General features: G+C 36.1%; 1 protein-coding gene across 1 annotated transcript; it reads left to right on the forward strand.

The window, feature by feature from the left end:
- Positions 1-7,723: 7,723 nt before the first annotated feature.
- Positions 7,724-11,426, forward strand: LOC308401744 (zona pellucida-like domain-containing protein 1). Its single transcript, XM_080890124.1, has 10 exons — positions 7,724-7,742; positions 8,254-8,369; positions 8,467-8,693; positions 8,792-8,976; positions 9,103-9,175; positions 9,255-9,352; positions 9,431-9,511; positions 9,625-9,796; positions 9,905-10,007; positions 10,777-11,426. Exons 1-10 carry the CDS (start codon positions 7,729-7,731, stop codon positions 10,854-10,856), a joined length of 1,149 nt encoding a protein of 382 aa, XP_080746250.1. The 5' UTR covers positions 7,724-7,728; the 3' UTR covers positions 10,857-11,426.
- The last annotated feature ends 6,324 nt before the right edge of the window (positions 11,427-17,750 follow it).

The raw sequence follows: 17,750 nt of genomic DNA on the forward strand, positions 1-17,750 counted from the left end.
CAGGAGGAGCGATGCTGGCCAATCCTCTCCCGTCAGTTTCAACTGCCTCGACCAGCGGTCCAATTAAAAATACCGTCAGCAGATTTCCAAAGCAGTTGCTATCAGGAAAATACAGAGAATGAAAAAAAAAAAAACTAAAGTTGAAGTTTCGTTTCTAGCAATTACTAGCAAACTCACTGAGGAGAATGATCCAGCAGTGCCAGTTTCTGGATTATTCCACAGGTTCCCGCCTCAGGTACTCCTGAAGGAGTTATTTTGATTGAGTGAGTTACCTGATATGGCAAAAGTGACCTTGTAGGCAGCTTTTCCCGCTTTGTTCATTGTGGAAAATTTGCTAGATTTAAGCACACAAACTTGCTATCTGTAGTCTTTGTGTCATTATAAAATCTTTCGGCGTTACAAATATTTCTTGGATTCAGTTATACCTAATTCAGCCATTCACACCAACTGCTTAATTTCACTGCTTAATTTCACTGGTTGATTTTGCAGCATTTAACTTTTCAAAGCAAGCTTAATTTTTAGATCCTAAAAAACAGATCTGACCAGACCATTGCATTAAACTTGATTTAGACTTCTCAAGGAAAGCTGTCATTGACTCATGAGGAGGTACTCTTCAGGTTGTGTGGAAGGTTACAGCAAAGGGTTAAAAGGAGTTTCCAGTTACATCATAGGAAGCATAGTTTATTAGACATTAGGCAACAAGTGCACTTGTTGCTCAAAAAGCACACCAGTACTATATACACAAATTGTGAAATACTACCATTTTACCTCAGACGCACAGCTAGGCACTGCTCTGTAGTGGTGCGCTACTGCGATCTGATACTAAGCGAATACTTGGCCAGTATTGCCAATACCAATACGGATACTTCTTTTTTTTTTCTTTTTTTGTGTCCCGTTTGGATCTTTAGCCATCAGAATTGTTGTCTTAAGGCCAAGAAAGATGCCAAGCGGATTTATTCTACCAAGTGGATCATCATGGCCTTGCCATATTGGTCCATTTGATTGACCTTTATTATAATTATGAATTTATTTTATTTTCAGTTGCTACAAACGGGACAGACAATACGGATACTTCTAACTTATAAAAGTAGCTTATGTAGAGAACAATGTGTCATGACTTATGAGATGAATCATCATCAGTTTTTTTTAGATTCTATAGACATTTTAATGACCACTAAATAACAACAATAATAATTTCAGAATAATTATTTAACATAACAAACACAGCTTTTCATATATTTTGAAAGTGGGTTTTTGAAGACTTGGAATGTGAATGTGCCTGTCTCTGAATAACTTTGGGTCAACTTCTGTTGTTTAAATGTGCCGAAGGCTCTTAAAATATAGACATGACAGTCAATACAAAAAGGTTCTGAAATTTTTCATACTAAATTTTTGAGGTATATTTTTTCATTTCCCCATGATTCAGTCAGTTACATACTGAAATTAGAGGCTAGAAACAGAGTATCAATCCTATCGTGCTAGTATTGATATGATACCAATATCAGCTTTGGTATCAGTACTATCAATATTTTGATCAATCCATCCACCTGTACTGCTCCAGATGAATAGGCGCTCTGAAGTTATTTCTGCCTCCTCAGATGTGGTCCCCACTCTGCCACCAAGAGTTCAAACTACCCCACTGGCATACTGATATATGTATGAAATCTGCTGTGATACAGCTTCAACTCCTGGATGAAACAATGAATTTCCCCTGCTGCTGCATTCTCTTTTTCTTACTTTTCCTGTTTAGAAACATCAATACCTGCTCATCATCACTCTATGTCAACTTTGGGGGACAAATTTTCCCCCAAAGTACAATGTGTATATATGCTACATGACAAGGTCAACATTTCTTTCCCCTCTCATAACCACAGACACAGAACATGCAACACAATGCAACCTATACATACACCAGTACAATTACACAATACAGTAATACGATTATGCTTGCAGCTCATAATGTTTATTATATATATATATACATTTAGAATCAGAACATTACATAAACCTGAAGGAGTCAAATACATTTTAAAAATCTTTTGGCGTCTTTTTGGCACTGTATTTAAAGTTTTAATTGGTTTTGCACCTGCTGCCACAGGATCATTAAAGTCTGCTTCCCAATCATTCTAGACCTGCAGCCCAAGCTTATTTCAAAAGGGGCATCTTTGCTGACCTTGCACCAAGATTCTGGAATGATTTCCCAAGTGACCTCAGAAATACATCAACCTTGACTGCCTTTTTTTCCAAGCTTTTGAAAGCATTTGTTTTAGGAGTCTAGGCTGTGGTTGTGGTATTTTATGTAAATAGTATGCATGTGCATAGCAAGAATTTTTAATAATTAAAATATAATAGTTCCTAAAGTCCAGCTGCCACATAGTTCAGTTTCAATGTCCATAAGTGACAGGTGCCCCTTAAAATGTTGTCCTTAATTATTTTCCTGTCATCTTGAACATTTCAAGAGGACCATTCTCCTTGTTTTAGTTTAGTTTTACTTAACTAGAATAAGTTTGGTCTCAGTGCTGGAGTCCTTATCTGAACAGGAGGAGTGCACAACTTATCAGAGGGCCTTATTGTCTCCAGGGTCCTGGGCATGTGTCCACTTTGCCCACATAACAACACAGTGTCCTGTATCTAGTTTATATAAGCCAGTTACATAAGCCAAAAATATGTGGCTCGTTAATGGATGAGATTGTCACAGAAACCTGAACTTGATTACCTGATAGAAGAGCAATTAGCAATAGTTAAGAATAGTTAAGGTCTTGCATGAGCTCTTAAAAACAAAAACAAAATAACAAACCCTTCAAAGTATTGTATGTATTTAAGAGGGAGTTAGGAAGTTGAATTAAAGTAAAATACAAAGCACTAATAAACTACAATAATACTACTCATATCTGGTCTTCAGATCTGGTCACCCTACTGCAATGTTGGATTCAGCGAAAGAGCTGTCACTCAGTTCCACAGGCAGTTTTTCCACTTGACTTACACTCACACTATTAAATCCCCCGTTGCCCAAAAAGCCTTTTCCTAATAAACCACAATGAGAAACTCTGTCAGTAAAGTGCACACAGGACACCTTTGGCTTAAATGTTTTTATTCTGAGTCTGTGAGCTGAGCAGAAAATCCCTGTGGATACTATGACCCAAGACCAGATGGTCTTAAAACACAGCAGAAAACATAGAAACTAGAAGAAGTTCTGAGGTGATGTGTCATTTCATATTCAAGTTTTTTAAAGTTCTCATTAAAGGTAACCGTTTTTAAGTTTGTTAAGGGGGAGGTATTTATTTTTACACACAAATTTTGAAGTAGGTGACATCAAGTTAGTACTATTTAATCATTTGATTAAAAATCATCATAAAACTAAGTATTTTAAAACTATATTCACCTGGTGGGTAGAGTTTACAAATTATACATTTGCATAGAAAACATATGGTGACTTTACATTATCTTCCAGCTCTTAACAGTATATACAGTCATGGTAAGAAAAAAAAACAAGCACACCCATTCTCATTCATTTCTGAGGTTTTGAATTGAACATGCCAGGTTCTGGTTCAGTGACATGTCTGAAAATGAGGTAAAAACAAAACACGACATATAACATCATGTCATTCATTTATTTAACAAACCCTAATCCAAAATGCACAAGTAGTGTGTATAGAACCACCATCAGCCAGAATAATAACCAAACTACATTCTGATTTGTTGGTGTTCCAACCGACCAGACACAGTGGTGGGTAAGAAGGAGAGGAAGACCACAATTGTGATAAATTCCCAGCTGATAGCAATGTGAAGATGTTTTCTTTTTCAGACATTCTGTTGTAGATTTGGTCTGTGATTCAATTTCATTCAAGCTTTAGCTGTTGGACACATGGTCTCACCTTTGACTCTAGAATAATTTTCATTTGTTTTGAAAGTTTTTCATTTATGAATAATGTCTCTCACTGTAAAATTACCTTATAACTCTTCCTATACTGATGGAAAGCAACAGTTATCAACTAAGATCATTGCTGATGTCTTTCCTCATTGACATTGAGTCAACACACAACTGAATGCTTTAGTCCAAAGAAGTGCCAAAACACCTGCTTTTATAGAGGTGGTCGTACTTGCACATGCTCAATTAATCAAGTACATGTGATTCGCGGCATCTAGCTGCTACTTATTGTCTTAATTCGACTCTCTTAATGGAAGCAGAAAGAGTGTCCTTGTAGTTTTCCACTCACTGCTTCTGCATTTTGATTTATTTTCTGTTAAAAAAATAATGACAGTATAATATGGCATTTTGAATGTTAATCTGAGGTTGTATTTAACTAATTAACTAATGATAAAGACCAGGTGCTCTAAATGCTAATATTACATTTTGTTTTTCTTCTGGAAGAAGTTTATTTTTGTTTGTTTTTTAACATTGTAGTATGCTGTGGTACGATTAGTAAGTACAATTAGTAAGTACGATTAGTAAGTAAATATCAGAAAGTGAAAGAATGTTACTCTTTGCAGTCTGTGAAGTACAGACTGAACCAGAAAGCATTCGCTTAACCACGCCTCTATGTGCTATTGCTAAATAAGTATTAAGGACATAGCTGGAGGCTTCCTCTAAAGTACACAACCTGAACCAACACCCAAAATTTATGTGAGAACAGACACTGAGATCAGGGTGTAGTTCTTAAAAATGCACAAGTGGGTCACAGATAATCAAGCTTTATAAAAAAATAATGGTAAAAAAATCCTGGGGTTGGTTTACCAGTACAGTATGAGGTAGTGCTGTGCTCTGATATGACCTTTTAAACAAAAAAAGGACACCTCCTGTGTTACAAAAATGTTATGATACTGCTCAGGTGTTGCATATATTCATGGCTTTGCAATAAAGCAGGGAGTAACTGCAGTCAGTAGGTGTGGTACTAAACGATTCAATGCTTTTAGATTAATTTTACCCTATAAAGTTACAATTATAAAGAAAATATAGAAACTGTGAAACTGTCATTAAAAATAGAAGTAATCAATTTATTTGCATTTTGAAAATCATGTAAATCATGTCAAATCAGACGCATAATAAAAAATATAATTTTTTTTTCCATTTCTATATTTATACAATATAACCTCCAGGATGTATGTCATTGACTGTTTAGGGCACATCCTGCAACAAGCTACACAAAATTTATGCCTGTAACAAAGTGTATCCGTATGCTTCCATCAGTATCACAAGCATGGGATATAGAAGCTATACAAAAATAAGGTAATGTTACATATATATTTTACTTATATTTTCTATAACATAATTCAAGGTATGCACTGTTAGGGACAGTATACAATTCTTTGGGACAAGGTTAACAACTTCACACATAACACTGACAAAAAGAAAAATGATTATATTTTAGTGATCTGCATAGACATATTTTAAATTCAAAGTCCATGTGTTAAAAAGACATTCTAAGTAATTATAAGCATTACATTTAATTTATTTATTTATTTATTTTTTACCATAAATCTGAATGTTAAATAACAATTAGTGTGGACCCAGTGGACAAAAATACCTTGCTTGTTCCATTAAAGCAAAAACAAGCATGAAAAGCATGACAAATGTAGCGTTTTGTATTAGAGGAAATGGAAATGTGTTACAGCCCAAGTTGAAGTATAAATGCATTCTTATATAAAGTAAACACATTTTACAACAATTTAAATGTGATTATTGCAACCAAAGCCTGTGTGAACTTCATCACTGGGATCAACTTTATCAAGACCAGCTCATTTAAATTGGTATTATTTGCCTTAAAATGCAATTGTGTGACACCGGTAAACCCAGTTTTACCATCTGATAGTGGCTGACCCATTTAAGAAGACAATATGAAATGAAAGTAAATCAACTTTGACTTAGATTTTTAGAAATCTGTCAAGTTCCCAACAGCTAACACATAGTTTAAGCTGAAAGGTAAAGTGTGGACCAACAAGCGGACCATCAGTGAACATCCCAGGCTCTGATTGACCAGGTAATACTAGTAAATGTATGTACTACCCTGTCATATATGGATCCTACTGATCTGACCTGACTCACTACTCCTAAAATACTGTTCAGAATTTAATCTAACATACAATCAGTGATCACCTAAAGGGTCTTCATCCAAACTGCGCTTAAAGTCTGATGATCTGCATACTTGCACTGATACGTCCATGATAAGCTAGGTGTAGAATCTATGCGTCACACCTAAACGCACTATATGTGTCTTTGTTTGTTTTTCCCATAAAGCATGTATCCTCAGGTTACTAATCGCCAGGGATCCCTTGGCTGTGCTTCCGAAAATATTGTTTGCTCATTTTCAGTGTGTCCCTTTGTTGTATTTTTTTTTTTTAGTTTTTAGAGAATCAGATACAGATTAAGATTTGTTTCATAATCAAGTATCACAGCAATCATACTTTTATTACTGAAACTGAGCCCGTTTTACAGAAACAACTTGAGTGTCACAGACTTACAGACAATCGCACTCTTTTAGAACAACCTATTTTTGAGGACAGTTCCTATTGCAAATCTGCCACAGGCCTGAACCAGGTTAATAGTTTTTCCCAAGGGGTCCAGGTTTTCACCTAGCAATGCCTTGAGTAACACTGATGGTGTTGCTTGCAGACAAATGCTTTTTTTTTCACAACAAAGAAGAGATTATAACCGGCATTTGACATTAGATCCCTGTAAAGTAATCTTTCTCAGGTTGTCCCTTCATGTTGTATTATGGTGGTGTTCTTTGGGGACTCGGGAGTCCCTTTCGTGTCTTGATGCTTCACAAAAGACCTTGGTTTTCCTCTGAGATAGGTGTGTCTTTAAGTTAGAGACTGTACACAACAGTGCTGAACGTTCTATTTTCAGTTTAGCGCCTGAGGCCAAAACAAAAAACGACCCATTACAAAACTCTGACGACAGTTACTTCTGTTTTTATCACATTATAAGATCTCCACGAACTTGTGATCAAATCACTGATCATGGCTTTTCAGACACCTTTGAAAACAGAATGTTATTTGTTTGTATATGTTTCCTAGGCAACACGTACTCCGCTTATACCCAAGACAGCAATTAAGTGTTTTTCAAATCCATAAATGTATTAATTTAAAATAGATCATATATGTTACGTTATGTTAAACAGCACAGTTTAATGAGTCTTTATACAACATGTTGACACTCCTACCAAATCCTATAGTGCAGTTTGTTTTTTGGCTATGAAACTAAATATGATGTTTCACTTCAGATAAAAAAAAAGATGAAATTAATAAAATAACCAAATTAATATAACAAGAACACAAGGTGATACCATAGGTGATACTACAATTCCTTGGCATAAATGTCAACATTTTAATAAAGAAAGTGTATCGGATGATTTTAATTAATAGACTAACTTTATTATGTGGAACTTAAATTAAAGGGCAGCATAATATGCAATAGTGCCACTGCTAATGAAGTAAAAGTCTGACATTATGGTGCCTGAAGATGCAGTATTCCATTTGTTATTGTTGTCAAAATAAGCCAGAGCTCGATGTTCAATTCTACACAATCCTAAAAATACTTTGATGATATTTTCTTCAAGATCAAAATGTATTTTAAAAGAAGAAGCCAAAATGATTTGAAACAAAGAAGATATTCATGTTCAAGGCTCAGTGTTCAGGTTACACTATTGTCTTCCATCACCCGCCCCTGTGGGGACAACGGTATAAATAGGATCTGGAATCTGGAAGCTGAGAGGAAGAAGACCCCAGATGAAGGCTTATCGGTGAGTCTCACAATTAAAAAAAAAAAAAAAAAAAAAAAAATCTATTTATGAAAATTATTCAAATTAATGTGTCTGCATCAGGAAAAATATTTTTATGTATTAGCAGAGAAAAATATTAATTGTAAAAGTTAAACCTGAGAAATATTGAGTGTATTGTGAGTATTTTGAGATGTTTTTGTACTGAGACAGCATGATGAATGTGTCTATGCAGAATACAATTACTTTTTAATCATCTCAACTATGAATGTGCTATCAATTTGATGTTAATGAACTTGACTGAAAATTTATTCTGTTTTTCCTCTCAAGTGGCTGCTTACTGTGTGTTGTACAATAGCCTTAAGAAACTAATACCTCTGTAAGCTTTGCCCTGGAGGGAGGTTACCCTGTTGTTTTTGACACAGAAAAGAAATCTGTCCATTTTTGAAGAGTTTTTTTTTTCTTCCCAAAAACACTTTTTGTTAAAAGAAAATGGTGAATGCCTTATTCTCATTGTTTTGGTGTTTTCTCACAGGTCCACACTGAGAACAATGAAGCTGCTCCTTCTTCTATTCCAGCTTGGCCTAATTTTGAGGGCTGATGCTCAGACACCAGATGCTTGTGCTTTAAGTCCTACAAACAGAGCTCCAGGTTTGTATCATCATTTTCTGCAGCATGTTCTCCAGTTTAAAAAAACTCTTAAACTTCCAGTAATTTGTTCTAAATATTTTTATTTTTCCTCTCCTAGAGAACTCTGACATATCCGTGACCTGCGGCACTGAGAATATGGACTTGAGCATCTACCTTTGCCCGATATACAATGCTTTTTACAACGAGTCCCTGATGGTCCTCAATAATCAGATCACCAATTCTAGATGTTATGGGACAGCTGACTTCATTGCCGTCCCACCAAGATTAAGATTCAGCTTTCCCATAAATACAACCTCTCTATCTTTCTGCAATAATAATTTTGAGGTAACCTATGCAATAGCTTTTTGCTGCAGATTTATAATACATTTTTAAAATACATTTATTGTATGCTGTCAAGCTAAAAACTACTTCTCTGTCAACAGATAACCACTCAAGTTGGGACTGGGCAGTTTTCTGACTTTTCAAATGTCCAGTTCGTCAACATCTCTGGCACTGTTACTTCTATAGACCCCGCTGCGGGCACGATCACCTACAGGCCCCAGATCCTGTATAAGTTCTCCTGCAAATACCCCATGCAATATCTGCTCAACAACACAAACTTGGCTGTGTGAGTATGTAATGCCACATGCAAAAGATATGTGCACAAATGTATCTGTTATATTAAAAGCATAAAAAATAATAATAAAAAGAAATAAAAGCATAAGTATGATTGTCTTTTTTTTATCAACTACAGATCTGGTGTGACTCTGGCCATAAAAGACAACAATGGCACCTTTCTCAGCACACTGAGTATACAACTCTACAGAGTAAGACCCTTTAAAACTTTTGGAAGATTACCAAAAAACTTTTCAAACTCAGTTACTCAGTTACTTTTCTGTGGAACAGGATCAACAGTACCAACAGATCTTAACCATCCCAGAAACAGGACTTGACTTGAAGACGAAGATTTATGTTTCAGTGAAAGCCACCAATCTAACAAAGAAGTAAGCTTTAACTATTTACATTAGACTGGCTGCGTTAACAGAAAAGACCCATAAAAAAATCTCTGTCTGTCCCCAAAGGTTCAATGTGCTGCTGGACAGATGCTTTGCAACAACAAGTCCATATCCCACGCAAAGCACCTCTTATGATCTGTTTGTGGGGTGAGTTATACAAATGTAACCACAATTCATCTAATCATTGACATACACTGAAACTTTTAAAGCAAGCGAGCCCCTGAAACCTTCTCAAGTGCATGTATTTTGTTTCACTTTAGGTGTACACGGGATGCACAGACTGTGGTGGAACAAAACGGAGTGTCACATACTGCAAACTTCAACTTTGAGGCCTTCAGATTTGTGGAGCACAAAAATCGGACAGTTTCTGCTTTCTACCTGCACTGTGTCACCAGACTCTGTGAGACATCCACATGTAGCTCATTGCTGCCTGTGAGTGGAAGTGACTTGTTTTTACCAGACATCTTGAAAGAATTCATTTTTTTTGTATTACTAAGATAAATAAAATGTATTTTGTTTGTCTTTGTTTATTTTCGATAGAACTGTGGCACCCCCCGAATTAGGAGAAAGAGAGAGGTGGAGACCGTGTCGAGCAATGCTACAATCACCTCTCCCATCATAGTCGTGGGCAACCAGAAAACTGGTATGTGTTTAGAACAAATTGCAATAAAATATGTATTCTTGTGTTATTATCCTTTTATGCCGCTTAATAAAGATTATTTTTCACCTGATCAAATCTGCCAATACAGCTAGTGGATGAAAACAGAGGATTACATTAAATTACAATTAATAGATTAATATTTTTGCGCAATGTAAAAAAAAAAATTGTGCTGTCAGCATTAATCTCGTTAAAATGACGGTAACGCGGCAAATCTCCGTTAGCGAGTTAGCCCCGTGTCCGCGCTAACTCGCTAACGGAGATTTGCCGTGTTAATGCGGTTATGGCGTTAACGTCATTTTAACGAGATTAACGCTGACACAATTTTTTAAAAAATTATCAAAACTTAGTCTTTGATGGTAGATTTTGGTTACCCTGTCGAGTCTGAACCAAGTTATTTCTCCTCTGTTTTCAGGCTTTATGCTAAGCTGCCTGCATAGCCTGAATGCACCTAGCATCAGTTTATGAGATTTCTAGTGTGTTTTCAGTTTTCTAGTGTGACTTTTTTCAGAAAAGCAACTAAGCAATTCTTTTTCAACAGCACAATAAGCTTGAAATCTATCCATTTCTGACCATGACTTTTGATTCACTTTTACAGGAGAAGATCAAAATTCTGACGTATGACATTTCTGTGTTAGTGTGTACAAATTTATTCTGAAAGGGTTACTTATTCTGTCTGTAATAAGCAATGCTGACTCATTAGATATACAATGTTTTAATACCTTAATGCTTTTCTCTTTTCCTGTTCACAAAGGTGTGAATAATGGGGGCAGCTACAATGGGCCTCTGGTGGCTGTCATCATGTGTTTCGCCATATTTTCAGCACTGCCCTGACCGTTCACACTGGGATGTACATCGGGCGCAGAAAGAGAAAGTTCTAATATCTTCTGACTCAGAGTGGAGTCCTTTTACCGATCTCCCAAACTGCTAGTGCAGTATTTCATCATCTACAATGCATGGTCATTATACAGTAGATAATAAAACAGGTCATGGGGAACAATAGTAAGGAACAGTGCATGGTCTTTTTCATATTTCTATGTAGCTTTTCCATTTCACAAACATATTACATGGTGGTCGGTGGTTATCTAAGCATGCAACTTCAGTATAAATCATATAGTTTGTTAATGGGGAGATAAGGGCTCAGAATAATTTAAAATAACTGTGTATGGCAAATAAATGATTTGAACCAGGTTGTCAAGAGTCTTATTGATAAGGAATGATGGCACCTTGAAATCAATGACAATGAACTTTTAAATGATTTTTGAGTTGAGAATGGTGAAAAAAGTAGCTGCTCATGCTACATTGTTTGTTTTTTTCTTCTTTTTGCTGCCTGTTATTGCATAACAGACAGCAGAGGGAGCTAATATGTTGATGTTAAATAATAAATACTTGTTGACATTTATCAAGTTGCATATTTGTGTCGTCCTTATAGATCTAAACATCTTTCTATATCCCTGACTATTGTTATTATTATTATTATCTCCCAAATCGCTTCATTCACAATTTTAAGTGTGGAAGAAGGATACTGAGTATGTTTCTGAGAGAGTCATTTAAAACGGCGTATATTCACAGACCAGCAACAGCAGATATTTTGATGCCTCAGAACAGCAGATACAAGTCTTGTGCATAAAATACAAATAAAAGTAGAGACTTACTCCACCATTCATTTTGTTTTAACAGTCTTTTTGGGTTTCTGTCAACTCCAGAAACAAGTATATGGCATTGTAGCTGCTAAATGTTTGTTTATCAGGTAACTGTAGGCTTTGTGCAGCAAGCATAATGAGAGTTCTCTAGTTTAAAACCATTCTCAATCTTCCACCGACTTGATTGAAATCTTTTATTTTTCCTCTCCCAGAGAACTCAGATGTATCTGTGACCTGCGAGCCTGAGCACATAGACCTGAGCATCTACCTTTGCCCGATGTACAATGCTTTTTACAACGAGTCCTGGGTGGTCCTCAATAATCAGACAAATAATCCTAAATGTTATGGGACTGCTGACTTCACTGTTGACCCACCAAGATTAAGATTCAGCTTTCCAATAAATCAAATTCTCTCTCTTTCTGCGGTAATAATATTGAGGTAACCTATATAATAGTTTTTACTTCAGTTTTAATTTTTTAACAAATTTATTGAAAGCTGTCATGCTAAAACATATTTCTCCATCAACAGATAAGCAGTCATATTAGGAGTGGACAGTTTTCAGACTTCTCATATGTCCAGTACGTCACTGTCTTTGGCACTGTTACTTCTATAGACCGCGTTGCGGGCATGATCACCTACAGGCCCCAGATCCGGTACAATTTCTCCTGCACATACCGGATGAAATATCTGTTCAACAACACCAAACTGAGTGTGTGAGTATGCCATGTGACGCACAGAGTAATACCTGCAAACTGAATCTGTCATACTCTAAAATAATATGTTTATTTGGTTGAATGCAGATCTGGTGGGACTTCAAGTATAAAATCCAACGATGGTAGATTATTCAACATGCTGAGTCTGCAGCTCTACAAAGTAATCTTTAAAATCTTTTAGAATTAACTAGAATATTAAAAAAAATACTTTTAAAACTTCATTTTCTCTATTAATTTTCCCTGGAACAGGACAAACAGTACCAAGAGATCTTAACTATCCCAGAAACAGGACTTGAAGTGAAGACAAAGATTTATGTTGAAGTGAAAGCCATCAATCTAAAAGACAGGCAAGTTTTAAAATTTACATTAATAACTTTTTTTTTTAAATTGTCTTTTTTTTAAAAAAACTCTCTGTTTGTTCTCAAAGGTTCAATGTGCTGCTGGAATGATGCTTTGCAACAACAAGTCCAAGTCCAATGCAAAGCGGCCATTATGGCCTGTTTGTGTGGTGAGTGAGATAAATGTAATATGTACCCATTTACACACTGACACATTTCAAGCTTTCTCAAGTACATGTTTATTATTTTACTAGGTATACACGGGATGCGCAAACTATGGTGGAGATCAATGGGGTGTCGCAAAAGGCACTTTTCTCCTTTGAAGCCTTCAGATTGGTGGACAATGAGTATGAGACAGTTTCCACTTTCTATTTGCTTTGTGTCACCAGACTCTGTGAGGTGTCTAAACGTCGCTCGTTACTGTCTGTAAGTTCACTTCATAGACTTTGATCTTTAAAATATTATGTCTTTAACTTTTGCTCAGTTCTGTGAACATTTCCTTTACCTGTTTGAAGATTGTTTTGCAGTTTTTCATGTTTTTGACAGAAATTTGGATCTTCTGAGAGACTGTGCAAGAGAAAGGTCAACAAATACGTGTCAGAGAGCACTATAGTAACTTCACCTGCCATCCACGTGAGAAGCCAGAGGAGGAAAGCAATGACACTTGTGTTGAGTAGCATAGGTATGCTTTCGTACTTGGCAGTAAATAACAGCACAAACATAAAAGGAAACAAAGTAGAAGATAGACAGTATTATATATGTTAATATATACATTTACAATATTTTGGGGGTAAATTAACCCTCTGAAGGCTCAGTCGTGAGCATTCAGATTCATTCATTCAAGCTTCACATTATGAATCCATTCCAAACAGTCAGAATTAAATTAAAAAATTGTCATTTTTTAGACCCGTTAGGCTGCTGTATGTTTTCTTATCACAGTTGCATCCTTTTGATTCTAACTAATTCTAACAAATTTACACGATAACAGCAAGAATTCAAAGCTTTATAGCCACTCTGTTTCAAAACAGGCCAAAACCTCTGAATACACATTTTTGCTTCACTTCATAATTGTTCTGTTTTCTTAGTAATGCATTTTTTAAATGTATTTTTAGTTGTATAATTTTATAAATGCAAGAAAAACATTGTTAACACATTTATAATAGATTGTGTGCCCTGTATTGTTAGGCTCAAGCATGTTTTGAGGCTAATTTTCTTTCTCTTTTTTTTGCAGTTTTGTTTTTGGCTCTTTTGATTTTAGATCAAAAGTTTATTTTTCTTTTAAAAGCAAAATTAGCTTTAAAACGAACCAGTTAATTAACATTACTGGTGTTCTTTCCTTTAGATTTTTCTGTAGATCTGCCAGCTGACTCAGTCTTTGATGCTAAGAATCTGTGTTGAATGTGATGTGTGAAGTTGCACAACTCATAAAATGGTCATGTAGGTTTAATTGAAATGGATGAATTCATTGTTGAGGACTTTTAGATCACGACAAACATCAAACTGAGCACAGAGCAGAAGATATTTTCTGAACCGTTATGAGCTTGTTCCATGGAAAGTGCTCTGATTGGACAATTTGATGCACTTCATTTAATTAACCAGAAATTTCTAACACAAATTTAGAAAAAACATAACCACTAAATCACTCTGGTCCAGTATATTGAAACCAAAAAGAAAGGGAAAGGTCCAATTGCACAAGTTTATTTTAATATGTCATAAAATTGTACAAATTTTTTGTTACAATAGTACAAAAATCCAGGCATTCGTTTATAATGTTAATAATTACATGTATGTTTATTCACATGTGAAAAAGTTATGTTTGAATACTATTAGACCCTTAACCCTACAGTGAGGGCTTTGTTTGCTCTGCTCTGCCCTGTCGGAGGCACTTTGCTGCTATTGTTTGGTCCACTTGGCGTCTTAAATGGAAGCGTTTAGTGTAAATCAGTACCATGTTGTTCTGAATCGTGACCTTTTCCTCAAATAAAACAAAGCTCATCTGATGGGAGTGGTTACCTCTAATGGTGACAATACCTCCATTCGTAGTGCACATATCAAATGATGGGAAATGCATGCGATGTCCTTTGTTACTGAATACCAACGCAATTTCACATCTATGGGAGGAATACGTTTTGAAAGAAAAGTGTTAAATTGCTTGCAAAGAATTATACCTAAGAATCAGTGTCACTGCGTATTAAAGCTGTATGACCAAACATCTTTTAAAAAGTCTTTTAAGCTTTATATTAGTGTCTTTTATTTGTTGCCGGCTTGTGTTTGCATATGTTCATATCTGCACCGTATATACATGTGTATCTGTATTTACGTGTATATACAGTCTCTATTTACACATGTATCACCTTAGTTCAGTAACATTTTTTATGTGTTTTGTGGTAATAGCTCATTGGTTTAGCTGACCAAATCAGCTCCTTTAGACTCTGACCTCCTGCATCTGGAGCATTCGAGAAAATATCTAACTGCAAATCATCTTCAGCCAGTTTGCTTCACAGCTAAACTTGTAACGGTGATACATCATTACTTCCTGAATGTACCAGATGCTGGCCAATCAGCTTCTCCACCTTAACCAATCATAGGCGCATACTACAAAGCTAGTTGGACTTCTTTGCACTAGATCAACCTAAAACTACAGTGTTAGGTATCATCACAGTGGCATTGTCTCTTTGTTAACCTGAGCTTTCGGCTTCAGGGTCCGTGCGCATCCACATATTGTTTGATTCTTCCTCTGCATAAAATAGAACAGTTGAAATAGAGCTCTAATGCAGGGTGTATAGGTGCATCCTTTATGTTTTAAACAGTGAAGCATAAACGAGATAAGACATAAAACCATGACAGGAAGTAGAAGACATGCTAACAAGTACTCAGTTTTTTTTTTTTAGGTTTTAAAGATGATTTGGTGTAGGAAAAGTTGGTTTGATATCCGATATCCTGACATTTTGATGTGAATATGATCAAAAGAAGCTCCACATACAAGTTCTCAGAAACACTGTTAAACTCCAATCACATTTGATATCATAAAATATAGTTGGGCTTGAAAAACTATTTATTAGTTTATTTATTTGGCACAGCTTTAAAGACAACTCTCTCCTTATGTCTTGTCCTCAATTTGCATGTATGGTGAGAGGGATTTACAGGAACTGAAGATGTATGAACTGAGAAAAGAGGCGAGAGAAGTCTAGAAGTCATGCCTACATAGTCTTAGTTACTCTTTACCACCTCGGGCGCAGCCTTTTCTCTGAAAATCCACTCTTCTAACTGTATGTACCTGTAATGTTTTGCTTTGACAAAAGCCAACAAACCCCCCATGGGCCTCTTTCCCTTTAAATATGCAACATTTTTCAGTATAAAAATGCAAGTCCTGATGTTTTTTGTGTTTTTCCTCATACAGATTCTCCATTGTTGAAGCGCAAAAGGATCCCTGTAATGCTTGTAACTGTGTGCAGTGTCATCATAACTGTTTTGCTGTCCATTTGAAAAACAGTCATTCCATTATGTCCCCCAGTCATGAAGGAATATTGATTAAAAATATGTAATGCTGAAAAAAAGAAATGTCAGTTTGGTCAGCCATTATTTAGGCTCAATATTTACTGCAGTTTGAAGATAATAGTTCATATTTTATGCATTGGAAAAAAATATTTAGTGCAACTTTTTTAGCAGTTGGATTACATTGAATTCAATGTTAAATGTTCCATATTATAAACTGGGGTTGGAAAATAAGGAATATTATTTTAACTTTCTTGCTGTTAACAAAATGACAAAACAACAACAACAAAGGTTTACCTGCTGATGTGCATACTGCTCTGTACGCGTCTGTCCTGTATGTAGGTTTAGAATATTAACCCGTTTCAACATTTGCAGGTAATTTGTCAGAAACATCAAGAGAAGTTAAAGTTTATTGACGGTGGATCCAAAACAAAAGTTAATCTATGAACAAGTTAACCTGACATTTATTCAGCATGAGAAAATGTAACTTTGTTGCCAAACCACTCAACTTGAGCTGAGCCTCTGAAATACTCCTTTCCATGTCCTTCCCGGTCACTTTAAATGAATATCTTGACATCATCCCAGCCTCCTGTCTTTTTTATCAGTGCCACCGTCTCCAAACCATACATCATATCTGTCCTTCTGTCACAAATCACTGCTGATGCTCGTCTCCACCCACTCACCCAGTTCTGCTACTTCATTGTTACACCTGCTTCTGTCGCGTTCCTGGGTCTGTTGACCCAGCGTTTTGAGTTTTAGTTTATTTGGATGTTATGTTTAAGTTCTGTCGGGTAGCTAAGTTCATTTGTTTATTAGTTTCTCTTTGTGTTTTCTACCCCTGTATTTAAGTTTCCCTCTCCCTGTTTCATGCTGCGTGTCTTATGTTGTCAAGTTTATATTGTCTTGTCCGCGTCTCATGTTTCCTGTTTTATTTTGAAGGTCTGTGTCCTATGTCAGTGTAGTCAGCTTTGCTTCCTTTGTCTTGTTATGTCTAGTTATGACTAGTGTCAGCTGTTTCCCCATGTGTTTCCACTTCCCCTAATTACCCTTGTGTGTATTTAGTCTGTGTTTCTGTTCATTCTTTGTTAGGTTGTCTGTTGTTCACGCCTTGTTTGCCATGCCATGGTTCATGTTGTTTGTTTAGTTCTCCCAGTTTAGGTTAATCTTAGTTTTATTTCAGTTTGCCTTGCCCTTTGTTTGTACCTTTTTTTACCAGCCTCATTAAACAGCTCGCTTTTTGTTAATTCAAGTTTTGTTCCACGCTCTATTTTGTCTGCATTTTGGGTCCTCTGCGTCACTCCATACAGTCTGCCTCTGCCAGACCATGACAGCTTCCCTCTTATCGATGCGTATACCCTCTCTCGCTTCAACTGACCTTTATTCCTTGTTTCTCCAGCGCATACCTACACCTCTGTAGGACTCCACATCACATAAGCTAATTCTCTACATTTAAAGCTACTTTTAAAATCCCTACTACCACCTCTATACACCAACCTTTCCTTCTCTCTCACTGCCTCCAAGCACCCGCCACCCCACTCC

The sequence above is a fragment of the Rhamphochromis sp. 'chilingali' genome (genome assembly GCF_963969265.1).
Source record: "Rhamphochromis sp. 'chilingali' genome assembly, chromosome: 8".
Classification (NCBI taxonomy): Eukaryota; Metazoa; Chordata; class Actinopteri; order Cichliformes; family Cichlidae; genus Rhamphochromis; species Rhamphochromis sp. 'chilingali'.